This window comes from Hippoglossus hippoglossus, chromosome 13, assembly GCF_009819705.1.
Source record: "Hippoglossus hippoglossus isolate fHipHip1 chromosome 13, fHipHip1.pri, whole genome shotgun sequence".
Lineage (NCBI taxonomy): Eukaryota > Metazoa > Chordata > Actinopteri > Pleuronectiformes > Pleuronectidae > Hippoglossus > Hippoglossus hippoglossus.
Genome location: NC_047163.1, coordinates 8,596,152 through 8,614,453, shown reverse-complemented (window position 1 = coordinate 8,614,453; position 18,302 = coordinate 8,596,152). Strand labels below are relative to the sequence as shown.

Genomic DNA, 18,302 nt, shown 5'->3' with positions numbered 1-18,302 from the left:
CTGAATGCAATGTAGCAGTGTCAATGTTATAGTGAGAAGTTCATATAAGATTAGATTAAATTAAACCTCTGCTTTTAGCTAAATATGGCTTAAAAGTAAAGAAACGTTTATTTAACATCTTTACGACAGGTTACCTCGGTTTCTGTGTGTTGCATCTCAAGGTGTCTCCTCAGGTTTGTGTTCTTCTCCCCAGTGATTTTCTATCTGCAGGACACATTCCCTTTTTTCTATCTGTTCAGATGCCAACCTGTTTTTCTGCTGTAATGTTCTTTTCTCTTCACTAAATTTGACCAGATCTCCTCCAGCCTTTTACTGCACAACTAGGTCCAGTGTAACTGTTATGATGCTGCTGCAGAATCACCAGAAAAGACTAGCGTGCGAGAAATGAGATTTGAAGAGCAGCCTTTTTAAGAAATGAATCATTTAAAAAAAAATAAAAAATGCTCTGTGTAATTGAATCTCCTGTGTGGATCAACATTGATGCCGTCTCCTCTTACTCATGGAAAACAGTTAATCAAAGTTACGGCATCTCACTTAAACACCAGATCACCACCAGCTGATGCCATAGACTGTATTCTAACCAGCACATTAGACAAATGGAGCAGAGAGCAGGGAGTCAATGCAACTCTTAACCCACAGGGTCAAGTGAATGAATTGAAAACACCACATGCTGCACTTAGAGCAGGATACGGATAACTGAGGTAATTACAGTCAACCTTTTCATTCAGTACACAACTGTGCTCTAACCAGAGTGTGTGAGTTCAGCCACCAGCACTTATATATGGATATAGTTGTATTTTGCTGTAGTGGTTGAACCAACTTAAGGTTGTTCAGTTCAATAAACTTGATAAATGTGTGTTTTTTCTAATAACTAAATAGTCAGATAATCCTGTTCAACACGAATCACATATTTTTTACACAAATCTAAAATTAAGTGATGATTAATAATCACAAGTCTCATTTTCCGCCTGATTTCGAATTCATTTTTTTTCCTCCAGCACCAGCTGTTTGTAATTTGATTCTATTTTCTTTCAAAAAGCTGCTAATTTTCACTGATTTTCTTTGTGCATCGTTTCAGACTGACGTCGGATCAGCTGTCCCTTGAATCAGTTTGAATTTGAATGTTTTTCTCTACCTTTATTTTTTTCTAAAATGATGACACGAGTGTGCAGCTTTTCAGTGCAAGAGAAACGTCTCTTCACTGTCAAAAGTCATAGATTCCTTACAAAGAAGATGGAGCCAATTTCGTATGTAATTTGGAGCCATTAGGAGTTGTGAGCTCACTCTCAAAGTGTAATGGAACAATGGAGTCTGACAGTGTTGGTGCGCTGCAATCTTACAGGTTTTGTTGTAATCACACAGCATTTCCTCCTTCTTTACCAGAGGTGCCGTCGGCTCCGTTCATCAGCGAGGTGAGACCCTTCTCCACCTCAGCACAGATCCAGTTTGCGGAGCCCGATTCCACTGGAGGCGTCCCTGTCCTGAAGTACAAAGCGGAGTGGAGGACGCAGGGCAGGGGCAGCTGGGCTCAGGAGGTCTACGTGGTTGAAGATGGTGAGAACGTGAGATGTAACAAAAATGGGTTTTGCTTTTTGGGAAAAGATGAAGAGGTGTATTTTAACAATCCAAGCACATCGCCCGGGTGCATTTAGAGCGTGTCCAAATCCACCTTTTCCAGTTTAATGGTGAAAAATTGGTCTCTGCGCGAGTTACATGGTTCAAATGGGTTGTACTTCGTCTCTTAATCAATCATGGGTGGGTTTAGGGTTTGACATGCAATAAAACCATCTGCGTGCCATCTCCCATTTGCTTTAAAAGCCAGGTGCACTTGCACTGCAGCAGATTACTGGTATAAGGGTGGATTTTGCCAGGTGAGAGGAAACTGTGTAACTTGTGTGTTGTGCAGCTGCCTTTGTAGGAGAATTTATTCATTCATAATAGTCTTGAATAAGTTAAAATATTTAAAATACATTATGGTTATGTCTTAATTATGTTAACGTCCATTTAACGCGACTTCCATTGACCTTCAAAATCAGTTTTCTAAGAAAAATGTTTTGACAGTCTGCATATTTAGTCTTGTCTCTGTGTTAAAGTTCTTTATCAATGATACAGATATTAACATTTGTTAATGAAATTACAAAAAAAACGATAGATACGGTCTGTCTCTGCCTGTAGTTGAGAGATAACATGGTATTTCACCTTATCTTTAATAATGGGAAAGTAATTCTGATATCACTTAATATCTGTTGTACTTTACATTCACACTGGTCCTAAAAGTCTGAGCTGTTTGCAGAATCACTGTTTTACTAGATTTTTATGATTTTGCAATCAAAATCATCTCTAAATAGATTTACCCCTTTTTTAAATATATTTTTATATATGGAATAGTATTAGGGTTGAGGAGTTGAGCTAATCCCTGTTTAATTGTGATGTAATTATGCATATTTTGTAGGAACAGTGGATGTGTTTGTTTTACTGCTGATGAAAATGATCAAGGTGTTCTCAGCATGGATCGCTCTGCCTCTGATATGTTGCAACAGGCGCCATCAGTGAGGTGACCATCACCGACCTGAAACCAGAGGGCAACTACGAAATGAAGTTGTCTGCCATCAACGGAAAGGGTGAAGGTGAAAGCAGCCCGGCAGAGTTCTTCAAGACGGAGCCTGTCCGTAAGTGACTTTCTTTAACCTCTGTCTCCACTAACACAATTACCTGAGCTCCCTCCTCTCTGTCCTGGAAGGAGAGCTGCTCGTCTGTCCCATTGCTGATCTAGAAACTCATTGAAGAAGAGAGTTTCTCAGCAACACACAGGTCAGCACTGACACTGTGGGTGTCACAAAAGAAAAGAGACTTTTCAGTTTGAAGTCTGTCCTGCTCTGTTTGGCTGTTTTTCATGAAGTGCCCTTGAAATCCCAGAACTCATGAAACATATATATCATCATGTTCAAGTGGTTTAACAGCATCTTGATTAAATTAACACTTGGATCTAATCACACAATATTTAGAAATCCACAGTTTTACAGCACGTTATTAGGCTCGTTATGTGTTTGCAAATCATGAATTTCAATATGAATGTGACTTATTGCATAGTTCTCTGAATAGCAGCCTTGTGGTGAGTCTTCAACTCATTATTTAGCTTGTAGCGCCCTCTGTTGGTTGGTTACGTGTCTTTATAGGAGAATTTGCTGCCTCCTGTTGGAATCCCAGTGAATGTGCCTCGTGACTTATAATTGATTCCATTTTTATTTTAACATCTTTTGATTCTGTCCGTGTGCTGCCCATCTCCACATGTTTCCATTTTTAAAACATTTTAATCACCCCCTTTTTCATTAATTTACCATAATCTGTCAGATGTATCCATCAGATCACACTTACAAAAGTGATTCATCTCTTTTTGTTCAGCTCTCGGTTTGATTTAAATCTTTCATGTGTTAGATGTTTTAAAATTCAGTTCATCAGTAATAAATAAGACAAATAAACCTTTGGATTCATGTGTTTGCAGAACATTATCTTACCCAGTTCAACTGTGCTTTGTATCCACATGTCCCACCTCTGTGTCTCTGTTGTTTGTCTATCTCTTCATGCACATTGCTCACATACAATTTAAACCCATGACAAAGAGCAAAAGTCAGTGTCTATTCAATTAAAATTGCTTGTTTAAGGACTAAAAGTCCAGGACGAAGACAAAAAGTAAATCTTTTATGTTTTTTGGTTTTAGAATAGTAATTTCTTACACTGAACAAAGTGTTTGATGTCTGTGTTAAAGACTAATTAGAGTACCCAGAATAAATTAGCTGGAATATTTCCAGGAAACATAATTTAAGAAAAAAGATGCTTCACTTTCTACCACCTTTGAAGCGGTGTCTTAAAACAGGCTACTGTGCCTCATTTCCAACATAAATGTGGCAGTCATTAAAAAACATGCTTTGTTTCCTCCCCTGTGTGTCTGCCAGGAGCCAGTCTTGGTAAACTCTTCAGTGAAGTGTTATTACAGAGATCCAGGTAGATGTTTATGTAGACGGCTGATTCTAATTGCCTGATATCTTCTCTTTTATGTCCCTAGACGGCACTTTTCGTTTTTTCACTGAAGACACAGGTTTGTTCTGTAGTGAGAAAAATAGACGATTAGTTTTTTTACTGCTGTAGCTGTTTCTTTTCAGTACAGGATATCCCCGGCACCCTGACTGGTTAGCTGCATTTATAATCATTTCTAAGCATAGAACAATATCCTCCTAGAAACTGTGACCTTGTTTGGCCTGATCATCCTCGACTCCTCTGTCTTTAGATTGTATTTCACCCACATCACACGAGTTGACAGCTGAGTAATACAAATATGAATATTGGTGTAATTTTTGATCTGCAACCTATGAGATCATCTCGATTGAAGGAGACACATCATGCTCACATTCAGGTTCATAATATTCATTTGGGTTAATACTTGAAAAGGTTACACGCTCTGATGTTCAGAAAACTCATCTCTTTCCTCAAAATGTCCATTGCTGCAGCTCCTCTTTTCAGCCTCTGTCTGAAACACTTGGTTTTAGCCCCTCCCTCTTTAACACCCCCCCCCCCCCCCCCCGATAAAGCCCAGTCTGCTCTGATTGTTCAGGGGCATGCATGTCTGGCATGTCAGACTAGCATTGAGGCGTGCGTTATGCATCGTGATGTCATGTGAGGTTATGTGACATCACAATGATGGGGAAGTATGAGCCGGACTAATGAGGAGGCGTTTCAGGACTTTCAGGAGCAGTGCTCTCTGTGGGGGAGGGGAGCTCTCTGTACTGCAGACTTTGGGCTTTTTAACTTGTACATACACAACAAAAAAATCTATAAAAGGACATTAGAGGAAAGAAACACTGAAAAAGCAGAATATGTCTCCTTTAAAGTCAGTATCATGAATTATTGGCAGATATGCAGTTTACGAGCCGTAGTTTGGGAATGTTTACATCAGGATTAGATCAGCATTTAATAAACTGCTGCCTTGCAAATTACAGAGTCGATAAAGATAAGAGGATAAAGCTGTTCGAAGTCAATTACACTTTTCACATTGAAAACCCAACCAGATGAGTTTCTCTGCTCAGTTGTTGTGTTATTTGTCCTCTACCTGTATCTAAGTTCTGTCATCTGTTGTCTTCTATGTTTGTCTTCTTCTTTCGACCGCTCACATGTGCATTTCATGTGACTGTTGTTTGCCTTGCATGGTGCTGATGATCCCCCCCCCCCCCCCCGCTCCAGAAGGTAACCTGACATTGCAGATTTTTTGAGAGAAGATTCCTAACTGTAACCGGAGAATACCCTGCAAATTAAACAACACATTAATTGCTTCTACTCAATCATGTTAATACGTGTCTACCTCAGTCATATTAATCAAGTCATTTAGACATTTGCCTCAGCAGGATAAATGAGCGGGAGCCAGAGCTGTCGTCGCAGTAATACATAACAGTCAGGAGTGTTTAATATCAGCGTCACTTGGATGGTACTAATAGCACGCTACCTGAGGGATGTTACCTCTCCTCCTTTTGGTCGCCTTACTATAAATCAAGTTTGTAATATACATTTTTGCTTTAATCACACGAGAATCATAATCTGTGTCGTCCTATCTTCCCTCAAAATATGGCTCCTTACTGCAGTGTCCTGGTTCCCAACAGCTCCTGGTCTCCTGCTCAGTGCTCCTACCATACACTGTACATCTTCCATGTTGTTTATCATATTTAATCGTAGTGTCAATACCATCACTCCAGGCTATATCCACTAACTGGGACTGGTGAGTTAATCAGGTTTTCCAGAACCTGGGAGTCAGTACAGTAAAAGCTCAGTCACCGTGAGTCTCTAAAGCTGAGTGGAATAAGATCAGAGGCCCTCGTTCTGAGTGTCTGTGCTCAGCTGCTCACTCATGTTTGGTGGAACATCGGTACATTTTGTGCCAGTTGAATGTTACTCAGCAACTCGGACTGAGTCAGATAAACATGTGACTGTGAGTCATTTGGCAGATGGTCTGAGTTCAGACAAACCATCTTGATGTGAGTGATTAAAGAAGGACAAGAAGAGAAGCCAGTTTCAAACTTTCTTCAAACTTCTAACGTTTCCTGTCACTTTTTCATTCTGTAATAAATAAAGGTGGACTGACATAACTGCATTTTGCTGCTTCTTAGCAAACAAGACGTCTAGATCTCTACACCAGCATCTCAGTGACCTCTGTGCTGCTCATGTGTTGTAGGGAATCCCAACCCTCCTAAGCTTGAGGGGGCTGTTCAACCTAAAGGTAACTCGCTCAGGGTCAGCTGGATCAAGCAAGACGACGGCGGCTCACCCATCTTACATTATCTCATCCGCTACAAACCAGTGAGTATGATTTTGGTTAGGATAGCTGACAGTGAGTCTATATATAATTTAAGGAAACAACACTTTTAATCATATCAATCGTTTAAATGATTATTAGCTAAAATGCCCCAAATCTCTCAAATACTGTTAAATATGACATTTTGCTAGTTTATGATAGTAAACTAAATATCTTTGAGTTTTCTGATAAATTATTTTGAGTATGTTAAGTAAATTTTCCTAACTTTTATTTACGATTGATCAAGCACTCATTTATTAGCATTCATTTTACTGTGACGCTTCCTAATGTTTGAAAACTTTAATTGTTTAACTTGTCGTCTAATTATTTCATGTTCAAGCCTTCATGTTAATGCACTTAGAGCGGAAACAAATTGTTTAATTGATTATTTTATCAACAGAAAATGAATCTGACAAAATCAGTTTTCAAGCAAAGCATTTTCTTGATGGTTCAAGAAATGTTTTACATTTTTCAGACATAAATGTACTTACTAAATATCTGTCTGTGTCCTCAGATACAAGCGTCAGAGTGGAAACCAGAGATCCGACTACCCAGCGGCAGCGAGTACGTGGTTCTCAGCAGCCTGGAGTGGGACACAGAGTACAATGTGTATGTGGTGGCAGAGAATCAGAAGGGCAAGTCCCAGCCAGCGAGCATGTCCTTCAGGACGTCCACGCAGCCAGAAGCCATCCCAGGTACCCTCCCTCAAGTCACCCACACTAAACTGGAACTAAACAGCCAGAAAACTGAGGAGCCAAACTCAAAGCTCCAAGCCCGAGCACCAAGTTCTATTTTTAACTCTATCTCTGAAAGGTGAATGACAACTGAATAAATCTACAAGGGGGGAAAAAAATGATTTCCTGGACAGCTGATGGCCAAATCAGATTTTCTGGCTCAAATTTCTCACTTTAAAGTTTTGACAGCTCTCGCTAAATGAGCTTGAGTTTGCGCTAGCAGATAGACTGGGTAGTTTGTCCCTTTACAGACGCATCCTTTGAATTGACCCGTGATAACCTCAGATTAACTCGAACCTCGAGGTAGCAGTAGCAGTTTGTTCCTTTTTAACCAACCGTCGAAAAATGCCAGCCTGTTAGATTCGCTTTAGATGCTAGACGCTGCCGAGTGCTTTCCTGAAACATCACGGCACACCATTACGTTTTCCTCTCACTTCTTTTCTAATTCATTTTCCAATCCAAAGCATTTTCCACTCACTCACCTCTGAGGCACCATCGAGTCAACATGTAGCCCCCCCCCCCTGCTGTGCTTTCGCTTTGGTCTGTGGCTGTTTCTTTTTCTCCCCTTGATATAACTTTTATTTATTTTTTTGGTTGGTTTTCAGACCTGACACATTTTCACTTTCTCTCTTCCTCTGTTTTCCCCACCCTTCTCTTTTTGTTCCTCTGTTCTCTTTCATTCCCTCCCCCTGTACTCGTCCTTTATTCTTTCCCTTTCTCTCTCTCTCTCAATGGTCCTGCTCTCTTGCCTGGCCCTGGACATTGCTGTGGTGGATCACGTGAACATTTTCGTCTCGACCTGTGTGCATTTTGGTGTTTTCGGGGGGTTTGTGCTGTCTTCAACCCCTTCAGCCACTCAGGGCTGCTCATCTGTGACATGCTCTTTGGTATCACTCATCTTGTCCCTCATCTCTGTACTTCTGCTCTCTTAGTTTTTGCGGGGGAGTTCACAGAGTAAAGGAGAGCTCGCCTTTCCTCTGGCCTGGCTGTCTCTCTGGATGCGTTCACTCCTTAAAACAGACTTTGTCAACGACAGACTTGGTCCTGTGTAGCTTGAGAACAGACCAGACAGACGTGCTTAACCAAAGGCAGTGGGAAACCTGCGCCTCCCACAGACTCACTCTGCTCAGCATTAGCCCGTCATCAGCCCTAGACAACAGAGACGAGTGCCAGTTTACAGTGATGAATAATAGTGGAATTGAAATGAAGTTATTGTAACAATAGCACTTAGAACAGAGCAAAGGCTGAGTGCTGGACCTGTACGTTTACATAAACACTGTATTATATTCCTAAATTAATCACAAAACTTTGCATATGTTCTGTAAATGTTTAAAGATTAACGTTTACATTTTTTTGAACAGAGACAGCTAACCTAAACTATTTGTAATGACGCCACAGATAAGCTGTGCACAGAATTATCACAAGGGAACTTATTTTTGTGCTGATTACTAAGACAACAATCCAGATGTTTCACACGCATGTAGCAAATATTTGAAAAATACCAGTTTTTACACCTTTATAACTGGAGGGTGCTTTACTCAGCTGTGGATTCATTAGCAGACCTTGTTTACCTGTAAATTGTTGCTGTCAGAGTTGAATTTATCTGTAAACAGAAGATATTTTAGAGAGTCAGTCTTCTGCTAGAATTAAACATGACTTTACACAAACCGTGATGATGCATTACAGCTTTTTGTACGTTTATTTTGTCCTGCATGTGTCTGTAACTAGCAACTCAGTGTAAGCGTTGGTTTGCTCTTCTTTCTAATACCAAATAAATGTGTTGAATATTTATTTTTGAAATGTTTTCTTTAAGGACAGCCTCACTAACCCGATTGCATATACATTCCTCAACATGCTTCATATTTACAACAAAGATATATAAATAATGAAACACGAGTGAAGACACACACACTGCAACCTAATACACACAGAGACAACTAGATTGTATCAGTGCTCACAGCAGGTGAGTGGTTTCTGTTTTCTGGGAGCATTTGTGGTTACAGTAGCAGAGCAGCACATCATTGAGTTGTTCCTGGCTGTTTGTACAAAATTGTCACGCTGCAGCTCTGTGCTCTCCCTCCCTCACGTCTCCTCCGTCTGGCAGATATGGGTGAGGAGGCAGCGCTCTCCATGGGCATCATGATCTGGGCAGGGATCCTTGTTGTGGTGTTTCTGCTGCTGCTGCTGGCGGTGGACGTCACCTGCTACTTTGTCAACAAATGTGGCCTCATCATGTGCCTCTGCGGCAAATCTGGCACCGGGACCAAAGGACACAACCTGGAGGAGGGCAAGGCAGCGTTCGTGTGAGTATTAGAGACAATTAGAGTACAAGGGGTTCAGTCGTTTCAACACTGACCCTCAGTCAGAGTAACATCTCGGCCCAGATATACTGTAGATCTTCATATGTACATTTTATTTTCTCAATCTGGTGAAATAGATATTGTTTAAAGTTGCTCTTATCAATATTTGTATCACTTGACAAACACTGACAATTATCACCTGACTCTGCGTTTCCCTCGAGCTCTACAAAGATCTTTCACATCTCTCTGGTGATGGTTGTGTTTTAACAGCCCACAACTTTGTTAACTTGTTGTGGATGATCAATTCGTTTCCAGCTGCAGCAGGAACTCCTTTCAGCAAAAAGCTTGAACACACTCACGCACCTAGAATCCCTGTCCACCTCCAAACAGTCCACAGACAGAGTTAGAGGCAAGTTGATGAACATAGGAGCGTTGAACTGTTAAAGGACTTTTCTAGTCTGTATTAAAACAGTATGTGTTCCTTTAAACACTCAAGCCTGACTTTGTTCATTCTTTCCTAATATAGCTTATCGCATATTTTCTATTCAAAAAAGATATTCCAAAGTTCATCTGAAACGTAAGAGGCTTGAGCCATCTGAGTTACACAAATCCTGTGGATTTCTACCCAGCAGTGTTAGATCTCTGCCAGGTATTAATGCAAAATATACAGTGACTTCATTTAGAGAGAAATCTGCACAAGATCTCACCTAACTCCGTTTTTTACCTCCTTCAGACAATATACAACAGTAGCAGTAGATAGGAAATCTTCCTTGATTGAAAAAAAGTGATTTCGAAATTAATTAAATTTGTCCATCACATTCATTGTGAAAACACAGACACAGGCAAAACACAGAACAGAGTGAACAGCACCACCCTGAGGCAGGGAGGGAGAACAACACCATAAATCACACATATACACATTGTGACTCAGTCATAACAGTCTGCTCAGCCTCTTAGCTGCATTTCTTTCATCGACAGTATTCACCACAATAATCTGGTCTTCAGGTTGTGCTAAGAGACAATATCATATTGTACATTCACTGTTTTACAGGAAAGATGAGTCCAAAGAGCCAATAGTGGAAGTCAGAACAGAGGACGAGTACACAGCCAATCACAACGCAGCAGGACCCACAGAACCCAATGAAATGACACCTCTCACAGAGCCAGAGTAAGTAGGAGCTGACTCACAGCACACCGCCTTTTTACTGCTCAAGTCTCTTTTAGCTGTCGTACATTGCACTCCACTTCAAAGAATAATCACGTTGTTCAACAGGACGACATTTGTCCCTTGAAATTCTCTGAAACCTGGAGGTCATTCTTGAGTGGAGTCCACTGAACTACCGCTGTTGCTTTTCTGTTTTTTATTCCCACTCAGAGGGAAGTACTGCACTTTGTGTTCCTCTCTCCAGCCGCTGGAGATTTTCTGTCTCATTATTACCAAGGTTGAAGCAATACCAGTTAAAGACACAGAGAGGCTTTAGTCCTCTTTAGTGTGGTCACCTCATGAAGCCATTTGACAACCTCAGCAGCCATCTGTCATATCAGCAGTCTGGAAAAAATGAGATTACACAGTATGAGATTATCACTGGTACTGTTTAACCCTCCGAGGTGGTTCTGCGTGGTGCTGTAGTTCAGCAGGAGTGCAGGACTGGTGCCTTTTTACTAAATTAGTCGTCCCAGTCGGTGTACTCCGTGTTGGTGTGTGTATGGGATGTATCCTTTAATGTCCACTCACAGCATGACGCCTTCTTTTTCTTTTCTTTCTTTTCCTCACTAGGCTTAAATACTTGCTGGGTTTTTTTCAGTTCTTTTTGTCTTTGTGTGATTTTCTTTTTCTAAAGCCAACTAATCCCTCTGCATGCTCTTGTCTGAGCCACCCTTCCTCTGTCACAGTCACCCTGGTGTCTAGTCTGTGTGTCTCTGTTCTCTCCCTGCTCTCTCAGGCTGGCGGCTTTCACTGCTGCTCTGGCACTGGAAACCCTCTCGTCCGTAGCCACCAACTCTGACACAGCCACTGCAACAATTGACCCTGCTCAGGACAGCCCCTCTAGCGAGTCCACTACCCTCACTTTTAGCCTGTCTACCCCGGCCAACGACCCCTCACCCACCCCCATCAGGGCCCCGGCCCCGACTCCAGAGTCAAATGTGACCCCGCTGGCCCCTATACTCTTCACGGCTGCCATTGAGGCTAAAATGGCCCCGTTAGTAGAACAAAGAGGAAGTTACGCCCCGGAAGAACAGGAGAAAATAACCACCCCTCCTTGTACCCCTGAAACACCTAAACCTCAAAAATCTGGGACACCAATACCACCGAAACGTAGACACTCTCCCAAACTTGCCGCACTGAATGCTAAAGGTAGCCCCCCTGTATCTCCACTCGCCACGTCCTCCCCGGCATCCTCTCCCGCTCCCGACACCAAGAAAAAGGCTCCGAGCCCACCGGTTGCCAAGCCCCTGACGAAACAAGACCCTGTAGCCTTAGCCTTCGAGATACCAGCGCAAACTGCCTCCGCTCGAGCAAACACTGCCCCTCCAAAACCAGACACCGATTCAAACGCCACTGCCCCAGATTCCAGTGGGCGTAGCCTTACTGCCTCCGACACCAACAACCCCTCCGACCAAACTGTTGACAGCAACACACCCACTGCCAAAGATGCTGCTACCAGCTCTCCCTCAGTGACCCACACTGCTCTTAATGCTGAAGAATCTGCTCCTCTAGTTGCAGAAGTCCCCTCTCCTCTTCCCGTTACTACCATTCCTACTCCTGCCCCCCCTCGTCCCCAGGGGCTGGTCTCCAATGATCTCCACACAGCGCCATCAGACATGTACGACTTTCTAACCCCCGACGTGGGGCCCAGATTTAGTGCAGATTTAGACTTAGAGCTGACAAATGGGACAGAGAGACGCTTCCTCCCCCCCGCAGACCTTATTAGCTTAGAGAGCCCGCCCTCTGCCCCCTCTCTGCCCAATGGAGACGGCGCAGACCTCCCCCCCTCTGGCCCAGTTCTGGACGCATCAGAGACTCTGGCCAAGACTGCTCCTGTCAACGATGAGTACGGCTCCCTCTAGAGGTTTATCTGTGTGTGTGTGAGTGTGTGTGTAATTTGTATGCCCATTCATTCACCACCGCATCTTGCCATTGACCACACAATATGAAATATTGTAATGGTAAACTGTGGTAATGACATTGGGATAGAGGAGTGATATGATGGTTTTCTTTCTTTATGCTCGTGTGTGACAGTTCTTCATTGTGGGGTCTCGACGTTCTGCAACATTCACCACAAGTACAGATGAGCCTCTTTCAGACATGCTGCGCATTACAAACGTGTGATGACGATTTTAGAGAACGATCTCATTTTTTAATTAGTAGAAATTAGTGTTAGACCTTTATCGTAAGATAGTTTTCCACGCTTGATTTCTGTAAATCTTCAAACAGGACACACGTGTTCAGGGTAATGTCAGATTAACGTAGAGGCTGCAGCAGTGTTACAACCAAGTGTGCATCCAGGTGTAAGGGAAGCAACACAGCGCTGATGTTAACTGGCAAAGTAGCCTTTTATTTTATTAGTGCAAGTAAAGAACCACATAAGCAATACTAACCAGCATTGAACAAGGTGAGGAACAATGGGTGACGCCAAATCATAAAATAAGTAAAAAGCTCGACCTCTTCCTACACCCAGTCTCTACTCCCCTGAGTCGGTCAGGGTTTCTTGAGCTAGAGCCAGGGAACACTGGATTCTAACGCCAGTGGACAGTGCAGGGCGGCGCTCCAGGAGGAATCCCCTGGAAGTGCGTATGATGGAGGAGTGGTTAACCTGAGTGAGAACAGAAAACACTGCACCTAATCAGCAGTAAGGAAACAGCCGAGGCCCCTGACAAGCAGGGACAAAGTAAACCAGTCCAGTTGTTTAAAACTAATGTATCACTGAAACACTAAAGCCGGTGATATTCTGTACTTTTCATATTATCAACCAGTTTTTCTGTGTATTCAAAACCTGACATATCTCAGTCCTCTGCTCCATAGAGCTGCCTCCTAGAAATAGAAAGGCTCATACATCTGCCAAACACTCCCCTTCAATCCCATTAAGCTTCTTCAAATTGTACACAGTAAAAATGCCTGATTCTTTTCTGTGATAACGACAGAGAAAAACATTCCTGGATCCGCCCCAGATCCAGATCCAGCCCAAAATTAAATGGCTTCTATCTTGGCCCGTCTAACATCATCTCACCAAATTGTAATAAAGTCGGTTGAGTGGTTTTTGCTCGATCCTGCTAACAAAACAACACCTCCTTGAAGGTAACAACAATAACCAGACGTGCAGTTTCTCATCCATGCCATCATCATGGATGACATTCTGTATATATCCAGAAAAACTGACATTATGTGAACAAATAGAATTTAAATGAGTCAATTTTATAAAACAGGCAGAAGAGTGAGGCGAGTGTTCAAAGTGTCATTAAGTCTTTAACAGAAAGATAAGTTGTAAATGTCACTGACTGAAAACTTCATCCAGTTTTAAACTCTTATACACCAGAGGCAATGAGGCTCTTTTAAACAGTCCTCTCATATCTGAATAAAGTATAAATCAAACACCTGGAGACCAGCGATGTCACAGAGTCCATGTCTGATGTGGACCTCATTTTAATGACAATAACATTTAGTCTCAGGCAGTAACTGGACGCCTCTGAGTAAATCCTCAGTCGCTGTGCTAAAGACAACGGAGGCCTGGCGTGGTTGTTCCTGCTCTGAGCTGCAGGCAGCGTCTACACAAACACATTCTGTCTGATCACAGTCTCTCTGAGGTAGAACTAAACTCATCCGTACGGACTGTGTAAGTCTAGAAATGGATTATGTGAGTTTGTCATTATCTGTTTAATTTTATCTAACTGTTGTCAAAGGTGGTGAAGAAATATGTAAGAAGACGTCTAAACGCGGGGTCTTCTTACATATTGGGTGAAGATGTCATTGAGAGTAAATGGTTCAACTTGTGTTTGTTTGCTGGGATTTGGTTTTTTCTTGCCGGAGACGATCAGATTTCTAATTTTGATCTCTCCTCTTCCCCCCCCCCAACCATTTGCAGGAAGCTTTTTTCCGACGAGAAAGTCAAGCTGGAGGAGGCAGGATTTTCAAACGCCCTGACAGAGATCGCTGCAGAACACAACAGTGTCATGCAGACAAAAACCACCGAGAGCAAAGCATGATGGGCCGGGGGAACACCCCAGCCTGATTCCAAAACATTTTGTGCGGCAGCAGCGGCGACGAGCAAGAAACACTGCAGGAGTTTTGATTTCCAGTGCCCTTAACTACATATTCAAAAACACACATGTCGATCGGTTAGAGTGCACTTTGACTGTGCTTTTATTTCTGAAATGTTTACGACACCGGAGGAGCTCATCTTTAGTTCATAAGAGATTTATTTTATTTTTTTATTCTTATTCTATTTAACCAGTCCGGATTGAAGGATGAACAATCTCTTATTTTAACGATTGCCTGGTAAATATATGAAATTAGACTCTACTTTCTATTGTGCTTACAGTTTAAATCGTCATTACACACAAGCATCTGATTATTATTGAGAAATGTAAAAAAAAACTTAAAAAAAAGACTTATATATAGAAATTATTTTTCTTATTTTAATGTTCTACTGCTCAAAAGTAAAACTGTTGCATTTTATTTTTGTTTGACTTTTAATTTGAGGGCTAGTCTCATGAATTGCTTGTTCTGCATGTCTGACCTGCAAGTGGTTGTAAAAGTTGTTTTGTTTACAAGGTTTATTGTTTCACTCTGTGTGATACAGGATGTTTCATCTCAGAAACACTGGCATCAATCAAACATAGGCCCGAGTTCAACGTTTGGATTAAAACCATATTAGCTACGGTGATAAAAATGCAAGATTAACCCAGAGCCGGCTGCAGGGGGAAAATAATCCCACAACACGTTGACGGTTTGGCCCATTTTACGATCAAATTTATTCAGTCTGTCACTGCCTTCCCACAGCGTTGCTTCCAAATATTCATTAATAAAATGCATTTGATTAAATGAGGCAGCTCAGCGAACGCAAACATTCAGAGAAAAACAAACCGAAAAGTGCTGGTTCTCAGTCGAGGGTTGAGGAGCCCTGAACCGAGCGAATGTCTTGTGATCTCGAGCTAAATATAAGCCACGTTATTTGTTTTCGGGGGGGAAACGACTTCGACAGCGATCACTTCCTCCTCCTCACGTTAGAACACAACAAAGCTCCGGCTTCGTGCGTCGACTCGTGCTTTTGAAGCGAAAAAAAAAATTAAACAAGGACTCAAAAGCACTTTTGTACTATTTAAAAACGACAGAGATTTCTTTTTTTTCCATTCCTGCCTGCAAGCTTGTGCACTGTGCCTGTGTGTCAGTAGAGCGTCTCGTCATCAGTTTCTATGATAACCTGTATAGCTTCGTCGTGAGAGATTTAGCCTTTTTCTTTTGATTTGGTATATTGTATTATTAGAAGAAAAAGTACGATAAATGGACTAATGTGGTCATTATAACACGTGTAGTGTATTAAACTGTCCGTCTCTGGTCACAGCACTTCTATATATTGCCAGCTATAGTGAAGGGAGGTGTTTTTGAGCCTTGGCATGAATTCAGTCAGTACTTTATAACATATAACTACAAGGCAGATAGACGTGCTCGTGTTTGTTTGGGGCAAATAGTTCTCATCTTGATTTAATGAGTGTTACCCTGTGGGGCTTGTTCTGGCATAAATACACCGTTTTTTTATTTCACTCCCCAGTTGTTATTCAAGTGTTCTTGTAATGTGGTCTTTGAATTTCTCTCTTCTTTTTTTTTTTTTTTTTTTTTAGTTATTGTCTTTTTGTACGACAACAAACAGCAAAAAATAAAAAAATAAAAATAAAAAAACAAACTCACTCACGAAGAGCGACTGCTTGACATGTTCTGGATCCACTGACAGGAAGCAGGGTGCCCCCCCCTCCACCAAACAGAAGATCAAACTTTTTTTTTTGTTAATAATAGATGTAATGTTAAAAGAAGCAGATTTGAGATGTATCAGAACAAAATGACTAAATAAAACCCACCTTGGACTCCTCTGCTGTTCCCACCTTGCTTCCCTGGTCTCTGGACGCTCCTTTTGGTTTTATTGGGTCCAACTCAGAGACGACCTGTTGTGTACAGTCTGAGTGAACAACCCCGTTTACAGAATAAAAAGAAAAACGGTTTCCAAATCTAAACCTGTCGTGGTCCAATTTATTTATATAAAGATTTGTTATTTCTCTTTTTATTAAACAAGTGTCTCCTCTTAGACTGAGAGCGTGCAGTGATATGTAGTGGACTGGAGATGGCGCTATACACCTGTGTACCACTCTTGATTTTTTTTTGTTTTCGCCATGTCATGGACACAGGACTGTTGACAGAAAGGTCACAGCGCGAACAGGTTGTGTCTTGGCTGCTCGGTCCCCGGGGCTCCTGGCCCGGAGAAGACGGGGCTCGGATAAACACGTGTTACATAATGTGCGGGAGTTAAGTTAATACTTCCAGGCCCATGTCAGAAATACTGATGAGCTGGGGGGGGGGGGGTATTTTCAGCTGTGGCATGTTCTCCCCCTCGGTCCCTCCGAGTGAGACACGGACCTGAGAACCGGTGTCAACAACAGGAGTGTTGACCGGGCCACAGTCTGGCTGCTGCCCGCAGACTGAGCGCCTGTCCCCCCCCTCCTCTCTCCCCCTGGTGTCCGGTTCAGCAGCACCTGGATTGTTTCATGTGTTATTACTTCGGTCCTGAGCCTGTCAGGGGTTCGCACCTGTGACGCGTCTCCGTCTGCCGCTGGATGGAGAGACGAGGATCATTCGGGGCCATGACGCCTCCTGAGCCGGTCAGAGCAGCGGCAGGCAGCCGGGGCCACACAGGAACCGACCGGAGGGGCCCTTCAAAGTAAAAGACATGAGCACACGTGAGGTGATGGTGAAAACAAGACGAGAGGAACCATCACTGATCCTCCAGAGAGGAAAGTCACAAATGACACAGCAGCACAAGGGGGGAAATATATAGAAATACTAAATACAATACTAAAATGGGGGTATTATGAATGTAGTCATTCCTCTATATACTTCGGGGAGTTGAGTTTACACTTGTACAATAAGAGGAGTGTTCACATCATTCACTTTAGTCAAATTAGCAGTACCTAAATTTAAAGGTCTAGTGTGTAAGATTTAGGTGAAAGGGATCAATGGGCAGACATTGAATATAAAATAATCCTTGTGGTGTTTTCACTAGTGTGTAATGATCTAAATTATACAAATTGTTGTTTTCTTTACCCTAGAATGGGCCCTTTATATTTAAATACTTTATATTTACATCAGGAGCGGGTCCTCTCTATGGAGGCCGCCATGTTTTTTTACAGCAGTTCAAACTGGACAAACTAAACAGCTTTTGAGTTTTTACGACAACTGAAGGCTGCTACATGTTCTCCTTCATGTTTGGAAGTGGAGGGGGAGGGGGAGGTGAGGGGTATTCACCACTAAATTCTACATACTGAATCTTTAAAAATGTCTCCATTACAGCTTAAAGTCCAGCATGGAATATCAGTGTAACATGTGTAAATGAGAGTTCTGCAATGTTTTTAATATTTAATTTCCTTAACTTAAAAATAGCAAAAAGTAAAAGTCGCATCATAACCATCCTTCTATCAAAACTCTCTTGCTCTTTCTTCCACATCATTTCAAGCTGTGGGGTATTTTTAGGCAGTTTTTCACACACACCATGTTTATGATCAACTTTGAGGGTCTTCTTCCCCCAATGGGGTTCATGTTAGAGGACTGAAGGATGTCTCTATAAAATAACTTCAGTTTGTGTTTAATGAAATAATTCATGTTGGATTTTGAGGTATGGATCTTTGTCCTGTTGTTGATGCCGCTCTCCTTCATTTCCACTTTCTGAC

At 42.1% G+C, this 18,302-nt stretch overlaps 1 protein-coding gene and 2 long non-coding RNA genes across 14 annotated transcripts in view; 1 reads left to right on the top strand and 2 right to left on the bottom strand.

Moving 5' to 3' along the window:
• Positions 1-16,591, top strand: part of ncam1b (neural cell adhesion molecule 1b) — a 71,098-nt gene extending 54,507 nt beyond the window's left edge. For 3 of the 12 annotated variants that reach the window (XM_034605443.1, XM_034605438.1, XM_034605437.1), the window contains 10 exons: positions 1,384-1,554; positions 2,541-2,669; positions 4,064-4,096; positions 5,236-5,238; positions 6,218-6,342; positions 6,852-7,032; positions 9,176-9,374; positions 10,423-10,539; positions 11,315-12,424; positions 14,453-16,591. In XM_034605443.1, coding sequence (XP_034461334.1) covers positions 1,384-1,554; positions 2,541-2,669; positions 4,064-4,096; positions 5,236-5,238; positions 6,218-6,342; positions 6,852-7,032; positions 9,176-9,374; positions 10,423-10,539; positions 11,315-12,424; positions 14,453-14,573 — 2,189 coding nt within the window. In that variant the 3' untranslated portion in view covers positions 14,574-16,591. Of the gene's footprint in view, positions 1-1,383; positions 1,555-2,540; positions 2,670-4,063; positions 4,097-5,235; positions 5,239-6,217; positions 6,343-6,851; positions 7,033-7,923; positions 8,863-9,175; positions 9,375-10,422; positions 10,540-11,314; positions 12,425-14,452 lie in introns of those variants that run through there. The other 9 variants (XM_034605446.1, XM_034605444.1, XM_034605439.1 and 6 more) reach the window with 6 other exon arrangements.
• LOC117773462 lies at positions 3,308-6,920 on the bottom strand. Its single transcript, XR_004615921.1, has 2 exons — positions 6,829-6,920; positions 3,308-4,103 (listed from the first exon to the last, which is right to left on the bottom strand). It is a non-coding gene; the product is annotated as an uncharacterized LOC117773462 (long non-coding RNA).
• Positions 16,592-17,102: 511 nt separating the features above from the next.
• LOC117773461 overlaps positions 17,103-18,302 on the bottom strand; it is a 38,787-nt gene continuing 37,587 nt past the window's right edge. Inside the window, exon 3 of the long non-coding RNA XR_004615920.1 lies at positions 17,103-17,289. This is a non-coding gene — a long non-coding RNA (uncharacterized LOC117773461). The remainder of the gene's footprint in view (positions 17,290-18,302) is intronic.